Below are 20,245 nucleotides of genomic sequence, written 5' to 3' on the forward strand. Positions count from 1 at the left end.
CATGTGGTCATTAGATCTTTAAAACTGACAAGCTGGAGGATTTATTAGTAGAACTTGCCCAGGTGGAAAATCCTTTGTCTTTCTTCCTGTGGACCTGGCAGATTTGCAGAACAGATTAGAATTATTTCTCTTCCCAAATATAGATCTGCAATTCTACTCAGCATGCTTTGGAGGGGTTATTCTTTCCCCCTTCCCAACATACCCAACAGTCCCTTATTATACATTATTATGAATTATGGGAACATATGTTGGGCACATGGAAACTTTAAAGGTGCCTGCTGTAGACAAAAGACTTAATGTATAAATTTCCTCTTGCAGGATTCTCTACAAGATGAAAGTTGTGATGGTTACAAAGATAGGTTCCCATACAAAGTTATCCCTTAATGTAAGGGCCAGCTCCAGCCTAAAGATGGCAATTAAGGCCCAGAGCAGGCAATTGAGACTTATCCTGTTGGAGTTACACAGAGAAATATAATTACCAGTTCAGTCAGCATTTATATGTGGAATAGGAAAGCCTGCCATCTTATTTCCATTCCAAGTAAAAAAAAAATAACCCTCTCAAATCTGTACACCTTGGGATCTTTTCACATGAATAGTTTAATGTATCTCTGCACTTTTAGTCCCTCCTTGAAAACAAACCTTGTTTCATTTCTATATATATGTAAAAGTAATATGTCATAAAATCATAGTGTTGACGGATCGTGCAGTCTTCTTCTCCAACCCGCTACTCAGGGTAGGCATTCTAATTTCCAATCTGGGTCACTTACTGGGACCAGAGGTGTATTATTTTCAGACTCATGCTGGAGCCCATCTTAATGGAACTTTTTTCTAACACAGTGACCAACCCAGACTGGATCCTGCAACATTATCCTAGGACACATATACAGTGATACCTCGTCTTACGAACACCTCTTTGAATGAACATTTTGAGATACGAACATGGTGTTTATGACTTTTTTGCCTCTTCTTCTGAATTATTTTCACCTTACGAACCCAAGACAACAACGCTGGGATGCCCTGCCTCTGGACTTCCGTTGCCAGCCAAAGCACCCGTTCTTGCATGCTGGGATTCCCTTGAGGCTGGGAAACCCCACATCAGGACTTCCGTTGCCAGGGTTTGTGTGAAGGAAGCAAGGCGAACGGAGTGCTTGGAGAGGCAATGAAAGGGTGTGTTTGAAGAAAGAAAAGGGATGGGCGGCTTTCTTCCTTCCCACACACCCTTTTGTTGCCTCTCCACGCACCCTGCTAGCCTTGCTTCCTCCACCCGCCCCCTTTCGCTGCTCCTCCCCGCCCTCTGTTTGCCTCCCTTCTAAAGTTTGGGATTTTCCTAATGGATTTGCACACATTATTCGCTTTTACATTGATTCCTATGGGAAACATTGTTTCAACTTATGAACTTTTCTACTTACGAACCTCGTCACGGAACGAATTAAGTTCGTAAGACGAGGTATCACTGTACTGTATTTGCCTTCATCCTCATTTCATCCTAGTGAAATGGCTGTCCAACCTTTACTGGAAAACCTTCAGTGAACACTGACATTTTCAAGAGACAGGCTGCTCCACTGCAACAGCATTCATGGTCAGGAAATTACTTTTTAAACGGTTGCTTTTTTTGGACTTAGCAATTACCTCTTAAAGGTAATAAAGATACATCTGCTGAAAGAAAGTTTATACACTGTGTGCATTAAAAAATTCCATTACTCTATGCTAAGTGTTGATAAATGAAATATCTCTAAGATGTACCTTTTATTACAAGTAATTGCAGTTCTTAAAGTTCTTAAATTTAAACTTCTCATAGAGTTACAACTTTGCATTGTAAACCACATATTGGAAAATCCACAGATTTTCTCCTCATTGAATATGTTTGTTAGAGAGGTTCCAGATATACTAGTTCAAAGAAAGGATTATTCCTGGAGTCACATTAATGTCTGTTGTACACATATATAGAAATAATGTGGTCATTGTAAAAACCTGGAAAAAAATATGCATATTTGGATGAAGTTGCAGTCCTACCTATAATTAGAACCAATTAGACATACAGTGGTACCTCTACCTAAAAACACCTCTACTTATGAACTTTTCTAGATAAGAACCGGGTGTTCAAGATTGTTTTGCCTCTTCTCAAAACCATTTTCCACTTACAAACCCAAGCTTCCAAAACTGTAACCGGAAAAGGCAGGGCGAAGTCTCCATGGGGCTTCTCTAGGAATCTCCTGGGAGGAAACAGTGCCTCCAGGCCCCCCCCCCATAGTTTCCCCAATTGCATGCATTATTTTCTTTTACATTGATTACTATGTGAAAAATTGCTTCTTCTTACAAACCTTTCTATTTAAGAACCTGATCACGGAATGAATTAAGTTCGTAAGTAGCGGTACCACTGTATAGTCCTTTGAGCATATGCTCATTGCTCCCTTATAGTTTTGGGATCAACTATAACCATATTTTTAACAGCCAGGTAATGAATCTTATTATAGGACTTACAAGGGGGTGGACAAAGAAATGGAAATACTTGACTTTTTGGCATCATAATGTTTGAACATGTTCAAATCAATCAAAACTTGACATATTTTAATGTTTTTTTAAATTCTGTTATTTGATATGTTTTTTTAAACTACCTTTTTTTTAACAGAAATTTAAGGAAATTGGTTATAACCTTCTACAAATGGCAGACCTCTCAGACATTCAAAAAGGCCAAATTGTTGGTGCTCGAATGGCAGGTGCTAGTATAACAGAAAATGCCCGAATGTTTGGCGTTTCAAGAGGTAATGTCTCAAAAGTAATGACTGCTTTTGAAAGAGAAGGGAAAACGTCCTCAGCCAAGCACAGGTCTGGTTGAAAGTCGAAGTTGTCTGAGAGAGACTGTCAGACTCTAAAGCGAATTGTTAAAGCGGATTGCAAGAACACAGCTCCTAAAATCACTGCAGAACTCAATAGACACATACAGAACCCAGTTTCCACAAAAACTGTTCAAAGGGAGCTTCACAAATCTGGATTCCACGGAAGAGATGCAATTAGAAAACCTCTGCTCTCAAAGACAAATATTTCAAAGTGTTTAGAGTGGTGTAGAAACCACCAGAAATGGTCCCTCGAGCAGTGGCAAAATGTGATTTTCTCTGACGAATCATCGTTTACCATTTTTCCGACCTCCAGCTGTGTTTACGTTTGGAGACAGCCAAAAGAATCATTTCATCCAGACTGCCTTCTCCCAACCATCAAACATGGTGGGGGTTTAGTGATGATCTGTGGTGCTATTTCTTGGAAATCCTCCGGGCCAATGATTTCCCTTCATGGAAGAATTAACAGCCATTACTATTTAGGAATTTTGGCCGACCAAATTCATCCTATGGTTCAAGAACTGTTTCCAGAGAGGGATGCCATCTTTCAAGATGATAATGCACCAATCCATAGAGCAAGAATTGTTAAAGAATGGCACGAGGAACATTCTAATGAAGTTCAGCATCTTATCTGACCACCACAATCACCAGACCTCAACATTATTGAGCATTTATGGTCGATTTTAGAGATTCAAGTAAGAAGTCGATTTCCACCACCATCGTCTCTAAAAGAACTGGAGGGTGCTTTAACTGAAGAATGGGATAAAATTCCTTTGGAAACAATTCACAATTTGCATGAATCAATACATCGGAGAATTGAGGCTATACTTGCCGCAAAAGTTGGAGCAACACTATATTAAAAGATATTTTGATAATTTTTCAAGGTGTTCCCATTTTTTTGTCCACCCCTGTATATACCATTCATGACCCCCACCCCAGTTTAGGTGTGTTTATGCAAAGCAAATGTCTGTGTGGCTTCTATTAATTGCCGTATATTAGGAAATGAAAAGATAGCAATAGCATTAGCAATAGCATTTAGACTTATATACCACTTCATAGTGTTTTTACAGCCTTCTCTAAGTAGTTTAAAGAATCAGCCTATTGCCCCCAATGATCTGAGTCCTCATTTATCCACCTCAGGAGAATGGAAGGCTGAGTCAACCTTGAGCTGGTGGTGAGATTTGAACTGCTGAACTACAACTAACAGTTAGCTGAAGTAGCCTGCAGTGCTGCACTCTAACCACTGCACACACACACACCCGTCTCATTTCCATTTTGGCTTATATCAGAATAATGGGTTCAGATGGGGGTTTGGATAGAGTAAATGCAAAACACCTTGCTATTTCCAAAAAAAGAAGAAAAATTAAGTTGCAAAGTACTGTATAAACTTTTCTGAGACAGAAATATGTATGTTTGATGTTCTTTCAGGATGCTCAGTATGATATGGATATAGGACCAATGCAAGAATTTAACAACTTGGTTCCAGAGCTGCCCTAGAAACAATGAAGTACAGGCCCGTGGTGCCTCTGCCAATGAAAATGGAGCTTGGGAGCCCGTTTCCTCTGGCAGAGCACTTGGGCCACAACAAGTGCTCCCCGACACAAGTGATGTTGAGCTGGTCAAGCTTCGTCCAGCCCTCCAAGCAGTGAAGTTACCAAAACTTTTACTACCACACTGTAGGTGTGGCTTATGCAGGATACCTTGCATTTTCTTTCAACATCTTTCAGTGCAAATTGGGTGCTCTGGGGTGGAGCTTCATGTTCACTACCCCACTGCATCCCCCCCCATCCGGGCAGTAGCCCACCCCTGCCTCCAAGGTCAAACACAATCCTGATGCAACCCTCAGTGAAATCAAGTTTAATACTCCTGTTATAGAGAATTGGTTTTTTTCTTTTTAAAAACACAGAACATGTAAAAATTATACTCCCCCCTGCTTTCTAGCTTCCTTCTGTAAATGGCATGAGCAGCAAGTAGATTTCAGAACGACACCTTATGACGAAATTCTGTACCTAACCTTTAATGAAAAATTCAGTCTTTGGATTGTGGGATGGAGACTAGGAATGAGAGGTACAGAGTGGGAAAGGCATCTGGGACTGCAAAGCATAGGAACCTTGTATTAAAAGTGTGTGTGTGTGTGTATTTGTCCCCTAAAAGGCAAAACTTATATGGACTCTTCCCCAAAGGCATGAGAAAATGGTGAGCTTCCCTGCTGAATGATTATAATTGCAATAACTTCTGCTTTTTTCTTATTTCAAAATATTATTCTTATAAAATACAATGGACAATGACAATTTAATGATTTTCCAATAATGTTTAATTCATCAATATATTGCTTTGTTGTTTAAGGAGAGGGAGCTGCTACCTCCTAACACCCATTGTTTTTGTTGTCTTACATTTTCAAGATGGAATTGAATACATTACACTATATACAACTGGACTGGGGGTAATTGCAACAGTTAGAAACTGATGAACTATAAAACAAAGTTGTACTGTGTTTGTTTTAACATCTGTATATTTTAAATTATCTATGTTGTACTTCTTCTGTTACTTCCTTCCTTTTGTTTTATCCAATGTGATTGAGGGTGGGGGTGGTTCCTAAGCTTTAAAGCACAGCAACAAAATTGATATAAATGCACCAGGATAGGGTCCGCAACTTGGGCGTCCTCCTCGATCCACAGCTCACATTAGAACAACATCTCGCAGCTGTGGCGAGGGGGACGTTTGCCCAGGTTCGCCTGGTGCACCAGTTGCGGCCCTATCTGGACCGGGACTCACTGCTCACAGTCACTCATGCCCTCATCACCTCGAGGTTCGACTACTGTAATGCTCTCTACATGGGGCTACCTTTGAAAAGTGTTCGGAAACTCCAGATCGTGCAGAATGCAGCTGCGAGAGCAGTCATGGGCTTACCCAGGTATGCCCATGTTTCACCATCACTCCGCAGTCTGCACTGGCTGCCGATCAGTTTCCGGTCACAATTCAAAGTGTTGGTTATGACCTTTAAAGCCCTTCATGGCACTGGACCAGAATATCTCCGAGACCGCCTCCTGCCGCACGAATCCCAGCGACCAATTAGGTCCCACAGAGTGGGCCTTCTCCGGGTCCCATCAACTAAGCAATGTCGGTTGGCGGGCCCCAGGGGAAGAGCCTTCTCTGTGGCGGCACCGGCCCTCTGGAACCAACTCCCCCCGGAGATTAGAACTGCCCCTACTCTTCCTGCCTTCCGCAAACTTCTTAAAACCCACCTTTGCCGTCAGGCATGGGGGAATTGAAACATCCCCCCCCCCCCTGGGCACGTTGAATTTATATATGGTATGCTTGTGTGTGAGTCTGTTAGTTTGTGGGGTTTTTTAAATCTTTAAAATTTTAAATTGTTGATTACTTATGATTTGTCTTTTTACATGTTGTGAGCCGCCCCGAGTCTTCGGAGAGGGGCGGCATACAAATCCAAGTAATAAATAAATAATAAATAAATAAATAAATAAATAAATGTGGTAAAAACAGAAAACAAAAAACCCCCAAACCCCAGTGTCTGCTTTTAATTTTGTTCCTATTAGTTACAAATCCACTGTGAAGTAAAGGGTTATAGACTTTATCTACATCAAAGAAATACACTGTTCATTCAAGAGGCTATAGATCAGGGGTCTCCAACCTTGGCAACTTAAAAAACTTGTGGACTTCAATTCTCAGAGTTCCTCAGCCAGCTTTGCTGGTTGGGGAATTCTGGGAGTTGAAGTCCACAAGTTTTAAAGTCGGCAAGGTTGGAGACCCCTGCTATAGATTGTAAATTCTGTCCTGCATGAAAGTAGAGATTTTATTTGTCTGTTTGTTTATTTATTTATTTATTTATTTGTTTGTTTGTTTGTTTGTTTATTTATTTGTTTGATTGATTTGATTTGTATGCCGCCCCTCTCCTTCTCATTACTGTGTATTTTATTATTTTTACAATTTCCCAATTTAATTTTCCTGTTCTTTCTTGTTTATTTTAGAACAAGAAAAACATGTTCCATTTTACAGCAATCCTGTAGAGTAGGTTAAACAGTAAATGGATAATTCCTGAGCTCTACATCTCAGGTAAACACTTAAATCTGACTCCCCTCACTTCTATACTCATCCTTTTTAACTCAGACTTTTTCTGTGCCCAATAAAAGTAAATAATACACCTGTAAATAATAAGAGCAAATAATGTAGAATATTATTCTTATTAAAAATGTTCTTCAAATCAAACATAATTACTTCCCACCAGCTTCCTTGGAAGTATCTTGACTTTCTCTCTACCACTCCAGAATAGCCTACACAATCTCTTGAAGAACTGTTGAATAGAAAGCTTTCATTGAGATGGATTGGTTGTGAAACGTGAGGGATATATTGAAGTACACTGTCCTTAAAAAAGAGGTGGGGGGAGAGAAAAGAAAAGACAAGCATCCTACTTGCGGAATGGAAGAGACTCAAATTATACTCAGCTGGTTTAGTTCACACTGTGACCCTGCCTGGCTTCCTGCTATTCAGATGTGTTACTTCCTTTTTCCAGTAATGGCCTGTGGCATTCAGCCAGGGAACATTATTAATTTCAGAAGTGGCCTGACAGCAAAACCACAGCAAAACGAGAGGAAGTAGCAGGGAGGCCATCTGTTGGTTTCGACGGAACAGTAGGAGCTGAGCTCCATAGGCTCAAATGAGGAAAGCAGATTAATAATCCACAGTGAGGAAACAGTGCTAAATTTATCCACAGATCATATGAGAGAGAGAGAGAGAAAGAGAGAGAGAGAGAGAGAGAGAGAGAGAGATGCAGCTGGACAGGAAATTGCTGGAGCAGCTTGCAATTATTATTATTTTTTGCTTTGAATGGACAGAGACAGAGACACCGGACAGAGACAGCAAAGGAAACCCGCGGTCCTAAATTACAATCAGGGTCCTTCCAGAATGATAACTATAGATCCAAAAGCATTGTGTGATTTCACATTTGTGGAAAGAAAAGGAAGAACAAGAAGGTTAAAGTAGATGGCCATTCTTGTTGCTTGCTTCTATAAATTAACCTGGGGAGGGGGGGGAAATCTTTGTGTCCAAGCATTAATCTGTAACTCATTTTATTTTGCTTTGCTCCTGTGAAAGAAACTCTCCCCACCATTAATGTTTTATTTTATTTATTTATTATAATGAGGGTTACAGAGGATATACTCATAGTACAATATATCAATGGGGGATATATGAGAAAAGATATAGGAATAAATATATCAATGGAGGAATAAAAGAAAAGATATAGGGCTGGAGAAGGTAAAGATAGAAATATAGGACAGGGAACAGAAGGCACGCTGGTGCATTCATGCTCGCCCCTTACTGACCTTTTAGGAATCTGGAGAGGTCAAGCGTGGATAGTCTAGGGGTAAAATGTTGGGGGTTAAGGATGACACTACGGAGTCAGATAATGAGTTCCACGCTTTGACAACTCGATTACTGAAGTCATATTTTTTACAGACAAGTTTCAGATAGCTTAAGTATCATTTGTTTTATTCAGCAGAATCTGGGGTTAAAATAGAGGAAATTCTGGTACAAAATTTTTTCATGGTTTTGGTCAACTTCTATCACTAGAAAGGGAAGCGGTTTAATTGAAGAATCTTGTTGCTGACACATTGGCTACACGTGGTCTGCTTTCTTCGTCTGTGTTTTAATTTTTACTATCCAGCTTTTGATATGTCATCAATTTACTGCTTGCTCCAAATGGTACGTATATGCTTTATGTAAGATATTGAACAAATTTATATGAAATGAACGTGGTATCCCATGAAAAGTAAAGTGTTGCACAAAATCCATCAATTAAATCTCCTGTTTTGTAAAGCCTGTCAGATGTTTAGAAAGCCTTATCACTTGAGACTTTCAAGAAGAGATTGGACTACCATGTCAGAAATGGTGTAGGGTCTCCTGCTTGAGCAGGGGGTTGAACTAGATGACCTACAAGGACCCTCCCTACTTTGTTAATCTCGAAATTCTATAAAGAGACATCTTGTCTTGTTTAATTGGATGCAACTTCCTGAAAATCAGCTGCAGTAATAATGGACACTACTTTATTAAGTTTATGTGCTGCCCAATGTCTAGTGAAATGAGTTTACAAATAATATTTGAAACAACAAAAGCAAAAAACAGAGTAAAGGTGGCAGAGATTACATATCCTGAGTCCTCGGTGAGGGGCGGCATAAAAGTCCAATTAATAAATAATAAATATCCAGATGGTAATGAAGAAAAATAATAATACAAGGATTTAATCATACTCACCAAAAGCCTGGGTGAAGATCACTATCCAGATATTCAACAGCCTCATGTGTTCAGCACTGAGCCAAGTTATAATTAGGTATCAACATACAGATGATATTGAGCCCCAACAGTGGATAGCCTCAACCAGCAGTTTCTTATATATTTTGAATTGGTGGGACAAGAGAACAGAACTTTTCAGCAACCCACAAAAGCCTGAAGAACTGCCTTTCCCCACCTACCAATAGTGAAAAAGCTGACCCCAGAGAAAAAACAAAAACCACTGTAAAATGGTGCCTCAATTCCCAATACACAGATCTGTTTAGGATATCATGATCAACCCATTGAAACTGAAACCCAAGAGATCAAGGAGCACAAGGATGGACCACCATTGTCATCTGGTCTCTACTATTGATCAGCAAATGAAACCAAAGCTGTGTCATTAAAATGTAAATTACTCATTGGGACTTCAGCAGTCTGAAATATCCCAAAGTACATTTGTACTAAAAAACAGCAGACACGTAGTAGGCAGATCATATCAGATGAAGTATCAGGGCTGGTGTAAAATAGTCCCTTGTCAGTTTGTGGCAGATGTGATATTTGAAAGAGTGACTTCCTCATCTGCAGTTTAGGGTTTTGAACTAACAAAGAATGTTAGCATACTGGGAGAGGTTTATTTGAAAGAGAATTTTGTACTATAGTAGGAAAAGATATTGAATTGACAGGTTTAGATTAAATTAAAATATTAGCTAAAATAGTTTGGAGTTCTAGTTTTAAATAGAGATGCTGCGAGGATGCATAATACCAACTTTGCATTCAGTTTTATTTGAAGCAAAAGAACCTGGTTATATGTTGATGGTGCAGATATCATGTAAATAAGATATGATAAACAGGAATAGTCTCCTCTAAATAAAAGTGAGACAAGGCAACAACTCTTCACCCAAATAAAATATGCCATAAAATTAGGGAAATATGCAAGGCTTTTGGTAAATTATTACAATGCTTAGCATATTCATTATTGGAATATGGTCATTCAATGGCCTTCATTTCCAGTGAAGGAGTTCCCAAGATTATCTCCATCACTGTTGAACAACTCTTCCCATTGAGATTTTTTTTTAATCCAACCAATACTTACTTCCTTGTTAATTAAAATTTATTTCTTCCTTTTGTACACAATAACCTTTCAGATATTTGATAAATGCCATGTGTTCCCATAGTCTTCTCTTTTCCAAGATAATGATGTCCAATCACCTTTAACAAGTCTCTCCAAGCACCTCATCTTCACTTCTCTCATCTGGACATCCTCTAGTTTGCCACCTCTTAAAAACAAATAGCATATCCTAAGTGTGGTCTAATCCAGGGGTCTCCAACCTTGGTAACTTTAATACTTGTGGACTTCAACTCCCAGCAAAACTAGCTAAGGAATTCTGGGAGCTGAAGTTCACAAGTCTTAAAAGTTGGACTTAGGATATGTTATTCAATTTTTAAGAAGATTGCCAAGGTTGGAGACACCTGGTCTAATCAACTCTGGATAAAAAGATTGATGACTTCATTTCACCCAAGACTTCTATTAACTGAGCCCAAGGCTGCGTTTACTTTAATTGCATCATGGCTGTTTAACATTCAGCTTCTGAGTCATTAAAATACCCAGATCTTTTTTCTTCTAATTGTATTGTTAGAATTGGCCTTAACAAGGCGTACTTCAGAAAAGGTAATTCACTAACCAGTAATATGGAGGGGGGGGGGATAAGAAACACATTTTATTTTCAAAACAATTAACTTTCAAATTATGTTCTCTTGCCCAAATATAAGGTGGTAGGCTACCTGAACTTGCACTGAGCACACATTGCAATGAAAATAATGCAATAAAGACTGACACACTAGAATCTACCAGGTATTTCCATCGAATGAAGTACTGTATATAAAAAAGTCGACATGCCCAGAACTTATTTTTTGATTCAGGCTCAAAGATTGTTTTAGAACTAAAATACATGCAAACTTTAATTCTGCCTTTTGTAGATTACAAGATGGTCCTGGCTTTTGGGGTCCCTTATGAATCTTCTTGTATAATACATAAAACAACCTGGTTTCTCAATAACCAAAATAAGTCATTTATTAATAATTTAAGTTCTTACATACTGAGAATAACATCTCAACTTCATACTAGCAAATTTGAGGCTTTCTCTTATTGACAATCATGTGCAGGATCGTCTTGCATTTACATAGGTACACAATATTCACACACCCTTCCAGTTTTCTACAAAAATAAATGCGAGATATTGCATTTGAGGTGAATCTCCCTGAAGTGTTTGTACACAGATAATGCACTGTTTAGCATTTATCATATATCCTTCATTTTGAAGAAATGATTTTCCATTTTTAAAGTATGCAACAGGGATTACTTATAAAGGTAAGGCTCCTACCCCGAAAAACCATGAGACCAATTTGACCACACACACACTTCAAAATAAAAATTATGTAACTATAAAACAGACTATTCATTCACAAAATTGAATAAACAAACCCAAAGGGGTCAACATTCATTTATAACCAAGAAAGTTTGCCTAATTCTACAATAAAATTAAGCATGCTGCAGATGATGTGTCATTTGTGCTCCAAAAGAACTTTTCACTGGAAAATGCAGAGAATACATTTTTCAAGCATTCCTCTTGCAACTTTCATGTCATTATCTGAGATTGAAAACATTTACACTGATCAAGCTGAGTATATCAAAGGTCTTTGCAAACAGATATTCCAAAATACATTAAACTGAAATAGCTCTTTGGCTCCCCTAAATCAGTATTAATAATAATAAAAAAATCAAGTCTTCACTGAAGACAATGTATATTATAAACGCATGTAATACATTTCTCCCAGTGTCACACACATGGATGTGTACTTATATTGTTCATTCTTGTCCATCTTTGTTTGAAAACTGTAAATTTTAAGTCACTGCTTAAGTGTATTTTGTGCATGGAACACAATATACTGTCCCACTTGAAACGGTATCTGTCTTTTTTCCTGCTGAGAAAACCCAGCAAAATCCCTCATTTCCAACAGCAGATTCCAAATGTTGTAACCTTTATTGTGTTGAATCAGAGACAGCTACTGCCCAAACATAGGGCCCACAAAAGAATTGCAGTTCTCTTTAGCTGTCAAGAGATAAGCATTTTGGAATGCTCACAACACCCAATGTTGGAAGAATAGATGATCAGTTGGTCCTCACGTAGACTGCAAAGAGTCCACCTGAAAGACATTTTGATTGGAAGGAGTGGTAAAATATAGTTGCTGGGTAGGCATGCGATTATCACAGGGGCTATTCAGCCCCAGAGTCCTTTCAAAGTCTAGCAACTGTCCCATGAAATTAAAGTTGGGGGAGATATTAGATTTCTTCATTTTGACAATATCATAAGCATCATTCATGGATAAGTTGAGTTTTTGCATAAGATATGCAACTGTCACGGTGACCGAGCGACTGATCCCTGCCAGGCAGTGCACAAGCACCCCACAATTTTTCCCACGAGCTTCATCTGTTGGGGGAAAAAAGACAGAGACAAGAGACTATTAAGTCATACATTTGTTTCCTGTTTCAAATAACATGAGTAACTGATGTGAGATGAGACATCAGCGAATTGCTGTTATAATTTATTAAAAACCACCTGCACCTTCTCATGCCCGGATCTGAATGATATTTTAATACTTGAGTTTTTCTTTCCCAAAAGCCAAATACATCAAGGAAATAACATATTTCAAGCGTAGATCATTCTATGCATGCATCTTTCTATTCAATAAAGCTTATTCTCTGGTGTCAAAGGCAAATGGTGAAATTGCATGATCCCATCTTGATTTGGCTGTATCACTCAAGCCATATGTACCCAACTAAAATGTGTATTACTCTGTGCAATGTAAGGATACACATAGAAAAGTAGTTATGATCTATTTTTGCCTAAATGTCTAATGTATTGGCAGGGCAAAGTCTCTAACTCCAAATGAAGTTAAAACCAAGGTTTAATTAAAGAATACAGTGGTAATTCTACTTTAAGAATGCCTCTACTTAAGAACTTTTCTTGATAAGAACCGGGTGTTCAAGATTTATTTGCCTCTTCTTAAGAACCATTTGAAGCCTTGTATGTACAGTGGTACCTCTACCTAAGAATGCTTCTACTTAATAACTTTTCTAGATAAGAACCGTTCAAAATTTTTTTGCCTCTTCTTAAGAAGCCGAGCCTGGAAAAATTTCCCAGGAAATTTGAGAGCGGCACGAAGGCCCAGCCAGTTTCCTGCCATTCCACCTTTAATCCCGGCCATCTCGGGCTTTTCTGGGCTGCCATAGGAGTCTTTCGGTGGCGTTTAAGGAGGCCTTGGCAGTCCAGAGCGAACAAAGTATTTTCCTTTCTCTGGGTGCCTGGACAGGGAATAAATTTCTGCCAGCTTCCAGAGAAAAGAAACACTCCCTTCGCTCTGGGCAACCCAGCTCTGGGCAACCCAGAGTGAACGTAGCATTTTCCTTTCTCTGGGTGCTTGGAGAGGGAATAAATCACTTTGCAGTGGTGACTCCCTTGCCCTGCCTCTGGTGCGAGGTTGCCTCCCGGAGCATTTGGGCGTGGAAAGACAAAAGGGAGAGCTTCGCCCCAGCCGAATCAACTCGGCTTCAGCAAAGCCGAGGAGTTACCACAGTGAAGGAAAGGCACTGGCTGCAAAGCGAGCGAGCGAGAGAAGGGGAGAGCCCTTCACCATGGGAAGGAAGAGGAAGCAGGTAGCAGCAGCAGCCGCTGTCACCTTTTGATCATCAAAGGAGTGGGAGGTTCCGCCCTCTTGCCTGCCTGGGTTTCTCTCTCTGACGCAGTGTATGGGAGGCAGCCTCACCCCGGGTACATGGGAGATGCATGTTCCGCCTCAGAGTCCCTTTTTTTTTTAAGCCTTAAAATTTTGGATTGTTTTGATTCCCCTCACCTCACCTTCGTTCAGCAATGACTGTCCCCCTCCTTCCTCCTCCCACCCAAATTCCAAGCTTTTATTTCTTTCCTAATGGGTTTGCACACACTATTTGCTTTTACATTGATTCCTATGGGAAAAATTGCTTCTACTTACAAACTTTTCTACTCCAGAACCTGGTCACTGAACGAATTAAGTTCTTAAGTAGAGGTACCACTGTATCTTTTAATTTTTTGGAACAATCCCAATAACTGTTCATCTGAAATAGAATACTAAAGGAAAGTCCTGATAATTTGGTTGCTTATATTTACTGGGTGCCAGCAAGAAGTCTTTGTAAAATCACACTCTAGATAGAATTGGAAAAGGAAGCAGAAGTATTTTATAGAAATCATTTGTTGCAGAAACTTGGTCAGACACAGGAGTTTAGATCAGATGTGGGTGATAAAGAAATTTTTCAAGAGGAAGGAAGAAAAGAATCCTCTTCCAAACTTCTATGTATTTTATTTGGGTTTGTTTTCAAAGGTCTATTAAATGGTTTTACAAGAGTGGTGCACTGGAGCTAAACAATGAAAGTATTCAGCTGTTTAAAGGGGGAGGAGAGAGACCCAGAAGTCACAGGGGACAGCCCATTAAGAGAAACAGGATGTCAACATGGCTAGAAAATGGATTCCTTTGTCATAAGAAATACATTATAATGCCTGGAGATTTGCAGCTCCCACCCCACAAATTCTTCTTTCTGAGCTCAAATTACCTATATTCTGCTTATTACAAGTACAGTTCCATCAGACTACAGTACAGTATTCATTGGCAAACAAGGGCCTGGCAAAATGGAAAAAGAAGTCCAGCATAATTGGATCATTTTGCAAAGAATAGAGAAAAGACAAGTGTTTGTGTCTAGTGCTACTTGGGTATATATTTGACATGTTTAATAACTAGTATTCTCAAGAAAAGGCATATTTGAACATATTTTAAGAAATTCGCTAAACCACGATTGCTTAGCCAATGTCCCACAGATACTACAACCATAATGGGAGCAGATCCAAATTATAGTGATTATTTGAATTGAGAATGATTTAAATGATAAAAATCATGCCATAAATATGGAAATAACCAATCCATGCTCTTATGTAATTTTTGAATTTGATGGTATTCATTTCAATCAGAATCATATAAAAGTTTTGAAACTTTAACATTTGATGGCATATATTTCTAACATAATATACAAAAGATTGCAATCACAGACAAAAATATTTGGTCTAATGAAATTAAGCAATCAAGCTAAGTTAAAAGTATTATAACTGCCTGGACTATTTCTATTTTCTGGTACAATTCTGCCTCAAATTGTTGCTAGTTTAAAAACAAAAAGCGCAAAAAGCAGTGAACTAAATATAAAATGTAGAAATCATTCTTCAGAAAAAGCATTTAATAAAACCTAAAATTGTAACAGCAAAAATAAAATTCCCCCACCCTCTTTTCCTTATCCATTTTCACAAGACAATAAATAACTAAAACATCAACTGTACAGTATAAATTGAAATTATGCCAGCAGAAATGGATAAACAAGAGACATCTCTTGTGATCTGAAAAATTTCTGAAAAAATGCACGAGGTTGTCTTTAAAAAAAGGCTTGCTACTAATAACATAAAAGTACAGTACTACAAAAGACAGTTAGGAACTATTTTTTAACCTTACCTATAAAAGAGATTGCTTCAGGAAAGAATTGGGATAGGTTTTGGCTCCAATGATCGGAGATAGGGATCTGCTTATACTTAAACTCGCCAGCATTTTCGAAGAGATTGGGCAGGTTGGGGGTGACATTCAATATGTACTTAATGCCAAATTCTTCGAGAACATCCAGGTTAGTAGAGTCCTTGGCGCAGCCCAAGTAGAGGCAGGGCAAGATTTCCACAGGAAAGGAAGGTTGGTTGTTAGACAAAGGGCTGCCATCAGAATCGGTGGCACTGTTAGGATCTCGGTCAATATCCGATTCCACATCTGAAGATGAGTCAGAGCTGATCCGGAGACCACCCAGCCCCAAGACTGGCAAAGGCGGAGAATTGCTGCTACAAGAACTGTCTAGATTAGTTTCGCAGTGCAAGGCATACTCTGCCTGGAATCTGCAGAACCCCCCTGGGAAGGAAACAAAAAGAAAGGGTTGGAATTAAAAGCAAGTTCCCCTTTAGAGCTCCTACAAACTGCTAGAGCCAGACGTCCCAGGGCACTAGAAAACTGTTTAGGGAGTGATACAGCTGTAAACACACAGATATTAGTGAAGGCTTTGAAATATTTCTCTCCTGTGGAGTAGACCTAAAGTAGCTATAGTGTCCCTTAGTAACTGGATTCTAGGTGATCCAACGGCCACAGTACATCAACTATACTCAGACCTTCTATTCTTTAAGGACTATGTAATACTACATAATACTTACTATGTATTCTTTAAAGAATACATAGTAAATTCCCAATTGCTTAACCATTCAGATGCTTTTATCTGTGCTCTCACATGGCTCCAGTGTTAAGCAGGCAGTGCAAGGTGGTTAAAATAATAATAATAATAATAATAATAATTATTATTATTATTATTATTATTATTATTATTATTAGGATTTGTATGCCGCCCCTCTCCGTAGACTTACACAAATCAAATCTTAGACGCATACAAAATCAAATCTTACACACCTTCCCTCCTGCTTCAGCTCCCCACATTTTGATGACCTTCAAATAGCAAAGCTTATGCCACTCCAACCAGCAGCAACAGCAGCAGCATGCAGAGGGATCAAGAACTGTAGTTCATCACTGATCCGGAAACTGGATTACAGGATCTGTTGTTAAAGTACCTCTTCTGATGTTAGGGATGCCAGAGCTACCGACTGGCATTTCAAACAAAAGATGCTGCGGGAACAATTGGCTGTCCCTTAAGGGCATCCTTTGCTTGAAAAGATTTCCTTACCCTGCAGAGCATATAAAGAAGCTTCCTTAATTGAAAGAGCAGGAGGCTCCTTTGAAAGAATATTTTCGACGGAGAAGGGTTTTGGTGGCTTAGGAAAGAGGATTTTTTTTTAAAGGAAGCAATGCATGTTATTCCGCTTAAATCAATTATGCTCGATTTGACAACCTCACAGCCTGGACTATTCTTGGAGAAGGAAGGTGAAAATGCTGCGGATGGGGGGGGGGATTCCCTCCCCCCCGCCGAGAGCGGGCTCTTTCTCTTTGGAAGGGGGCAGGCGCTAGGCGTTTGACGCCAGAGGCAGGCGCTTGCTACGTCGCCTTTTCTGGAATCGGGATTTTCCCTACGAGGGGAATCCTTGAACAAAGAACAGAGTTCCTTTTTTTTTTTTTTTACACACAGTAGAAGGGGGCACGTTCCGTTCATCCACGGACTTACAGAGGCGGGAGCTTTTGCTTCGAAGCTTTGCCTCAAGAACTAGTTCAAAGGATTGGAAACACGGGCGGCGGATAGGGGGGGAGGGGTTGGAGGGAGGGTTTGCAGACTCAAGCCTGAGAGAGGTTTTTATAATCTCTTTACAACTCCAGGGCCATCTGGCAGCTTCTGCGCTTCGGGCCACGCAGGGCGAAGGCGCCGGCCGGCCAGATGCCCGGGAGATGTGTGTGTGTGTGTGGGGGGGGGGGGGTGTCGGTCGGCTGGTGCTAAAGGAATAAAGGCAAAGCGGGGATGGTGGTAAGAGGGAGAGACGCCGCGGTTTTGGGTGCAGAAGACAAATCCCCCCCGCCTCAAAAAAGCGGGAAAGTAGCTGAGGCGACCTGGTTTAACCCCTCAGCTTCCAGGCAAAAGGCCTTACAGCCGTCGTCTTTCAGGCGCCTGAGGAAAAGCCCCCAACACCGAGTCGCCCACCGCGTTCTCGTCCAAAACGAATGGCGGGAGGAAGGACGCCGCGGCTCTGGGTGCAGAAGACACCCCCCCCCTCAAAATAAAACCGCGGGAGCCGACCTGGTTTCACCCCTCACCTTCCAGGTAGAAGGCCTTGCAGCCGTCGTCTTTCAAACGCCTGAGGAGCAGCCCCAGCACCGAGTCGCCCACCGCGTTCTCGTTCCAGCCGCTGCTGTTCTCGTCGTAGAGGACCACCGTGTCGGTGCCGCAGCGGCGGGCGAACTTCTCGCGCTCCTCCTCGCCCCGGGCGAAGAGGGCGCGCAGCGGCAGGTTGCCCTTCTGCAGCCGGCGCAGCATAATCCCCGGCAGGGCCACGTTGATGGCCGACTCGATGTGCGAGGACTCGTAGAGCTCCTGCGGGCGGCAGTCCATCAGCAGCAGCCGCTCGTTGCCCAGCTCCAGCTGCTCGTTCAGCCACGCCGCCGTCTTGCAGATCGCCATGTCCGACGCGCGAGGGGCTACCGGCGAGCGGAGCGTATCTAGCATGAGGAAGGACTCCGGCAGGCCGGGCTAGGGGGGCCGCTCCGCAAAGCGCCCCTAGCCGAAGAGCCACGACGACCGGCGGGATGGAGCCGTGTGCGGGGTGGGGGGGGGAGAAGTGCGCGCGGAGGGAGCCGTCGGTTCCGAGCCTCGGCCCGTCGCTCGCCTTTTCCGGCTTAGCCCTTCAGGTAAGGGAGCCGGCCAACCCGTATGTGCGCGGTTGCGAGCCGAAGCGCTGCTCTCGTCTTTGGGAGAGCTTTCTCTGGAGCGTTGCCGGGGACTCCCTTAGTTTAGGTACATTAGCGTCGCCCTTTACCTCCGGGAAAGTATGGGCTGCAATTAAATGTGCTGAAGCCCCCCTCCTCCTATTTTTTTGCACAGCACAAACAAACGGTAGGTAGAGCAATTGAGCTAGACCCGGGGCTGGTCCCTGGTGCCGTTAACTGCTCTGTCTACCGCTCCGGTGTGCAGCTTTTTATGGCGTGGGCTGCTCCTATTCCTTTTCTTTTCTCCTGCTTTCTTGCCTTCAGCCCCCACCTCCTGCTTCTCTCTCTCTCTCTATTTCTTTGCCTCCTATTTTTCTTCCTTCCTTCCCTCCAAGTCCTCTCGTGATCAATGTCCCTTTTAAAATCAACCCTGCACGCTATCGCCCCTCTTTTCAAGCGCCAGGCAAGTTCCTCAATGGATACAAACATGGAACGTCTCAATGGATACATTCTCTCGCTCGGCCAATCAGCGCTCGCGGAAGGGGCGGTTGCCGTGGCAACGGGCCGCCTGGAACAGGTTGTGTTGATGAATTGTTAATGAGTTTGTCATTCACAAAAACGGAAAGGAATTTCCGCTCCGGATAAGCCGAGTGCAAACAAGCAGCAACAGCAGCTCAGCGGGAGGAAGGAAGAAAGGTGCGGGAGGGGCGGGGAGGGGGGGAGAGGAAGAGAGGGGAAGGCACAGCCACTAGAGTCGCGCGTCTGGGGCTCGAGTTTCCTTCTGTTGAAGCTCAAGCGAGAGCAGCCCAGCGATTATACAACAAATGGTCCAATTAAAGGAAGAACAAAAGGCTCTCCCATGTTTTCCCTACATAAACGCGCTTGTTAAAGGGCACTTCACAGCCGGGTGTTTCATCCTGCAAAATCGAGTGGCGTTGATCGGGGACCCTCTCTCTTTTTAAAATAATTTTTCCAGACTGAGGTATAAATCAGCATTCATCATTAAAAACTATGACCTTGATTTGGAGACTTCTGGGTTTAAATGTCTTTTTTTTTCTGACATAGGGCCATAAATTCAGCTTTCCCTACTCAACTATCCTAGCCGAGCCAAGACTCAGAAAATAACTAAATATGGAGCTATTCCATAGAATAGCTTTATGGTGCCTTACTTTAAAAAAGAAGAAGAAAAAGATCCCCGGTAGCTTTCCTTTAAACCTTCGATAGGAGAACTCTGAAAAAATTCGTGTGGTTTCTCCCCCCCCCCCCTTTCAGTCAGCACATTTCCGGTTGTTCCCCAACGAGCCGAGGAATCTGAAAGAACTTAATAGCGCCGCTGACCTTAAAAAGTCAGGAAAAGGGGAAGCGCCGCTGCTGCTGCTTCTATTCTGTCCTCCGGGCAAACATATTAATCGTGGCAGAAGGGACTGGCTTGTCATTGCAGCCAAGCGTGGGCTGGAGTTAATGTGTAGCGTAAAAGAGAAAGCCGTTTGGCATTTCCTTGGATGGCTTCTGGCGCTCTATTGTCCATTGTCCCCATAGTCTGAAATCTTCCAGGAGATTTCCCCGCTCGGGCGCGCGCTTTCCTTGCAGTTCTTGGCTTTGAAAGGGGCAATTCCCACGCATTCACCTCTCCCTTTACTACTGCCTGGTGCCCGGTT

The 20,245-nt window shown here is 41.6% G+C and overlaps 1 protein-coding gene across 1 annotated transcript; it reads right to left on the reverse strand.

The window, feature by feature from the left end:
- Nucleotides 1–11,167: 11,167 nt before the first annotated feature.
- DUSP6 (dual specificity phosphatase 6) lies at nt 11,168–19,064 on the reverse strand. The gene is made up of 3 exons (XM_070755799.1): nt 17,979–19,064; nt 15,708–16,145; nt 11,168–12,610 (listed from the first exon to the last, which is right to left on the reverse strand). Exons 1-3 carry the CDS (start codon nt 18,385–18,387, stop codon nt 12,303–12,305), a joined length of 1,155 nt encoding a protein of 384 aa, XP_070611900.1. The 5' UTR covers nt 18,388–19,064; the 3' UTR covers nt 11,168–12,302.
- Nucleotides 19,065–20,245: the final 1,181 nt, after the last annotated feature.

This window comes from Erythrolamprus reginae, chromosome 6 (assembly GCF_031021105.1).
Source record: "Erythrolamprus reginae isolate rEryReg1 chromosome 6, rEryReg1.hap1, whole genome shotgun sequence".
NCBI lineage: Eukaryota > Metazoa > Chordata > Lepidosauria > Squamata > Dipsadidae > Erythrolamprus > Erythrolamprus reginae.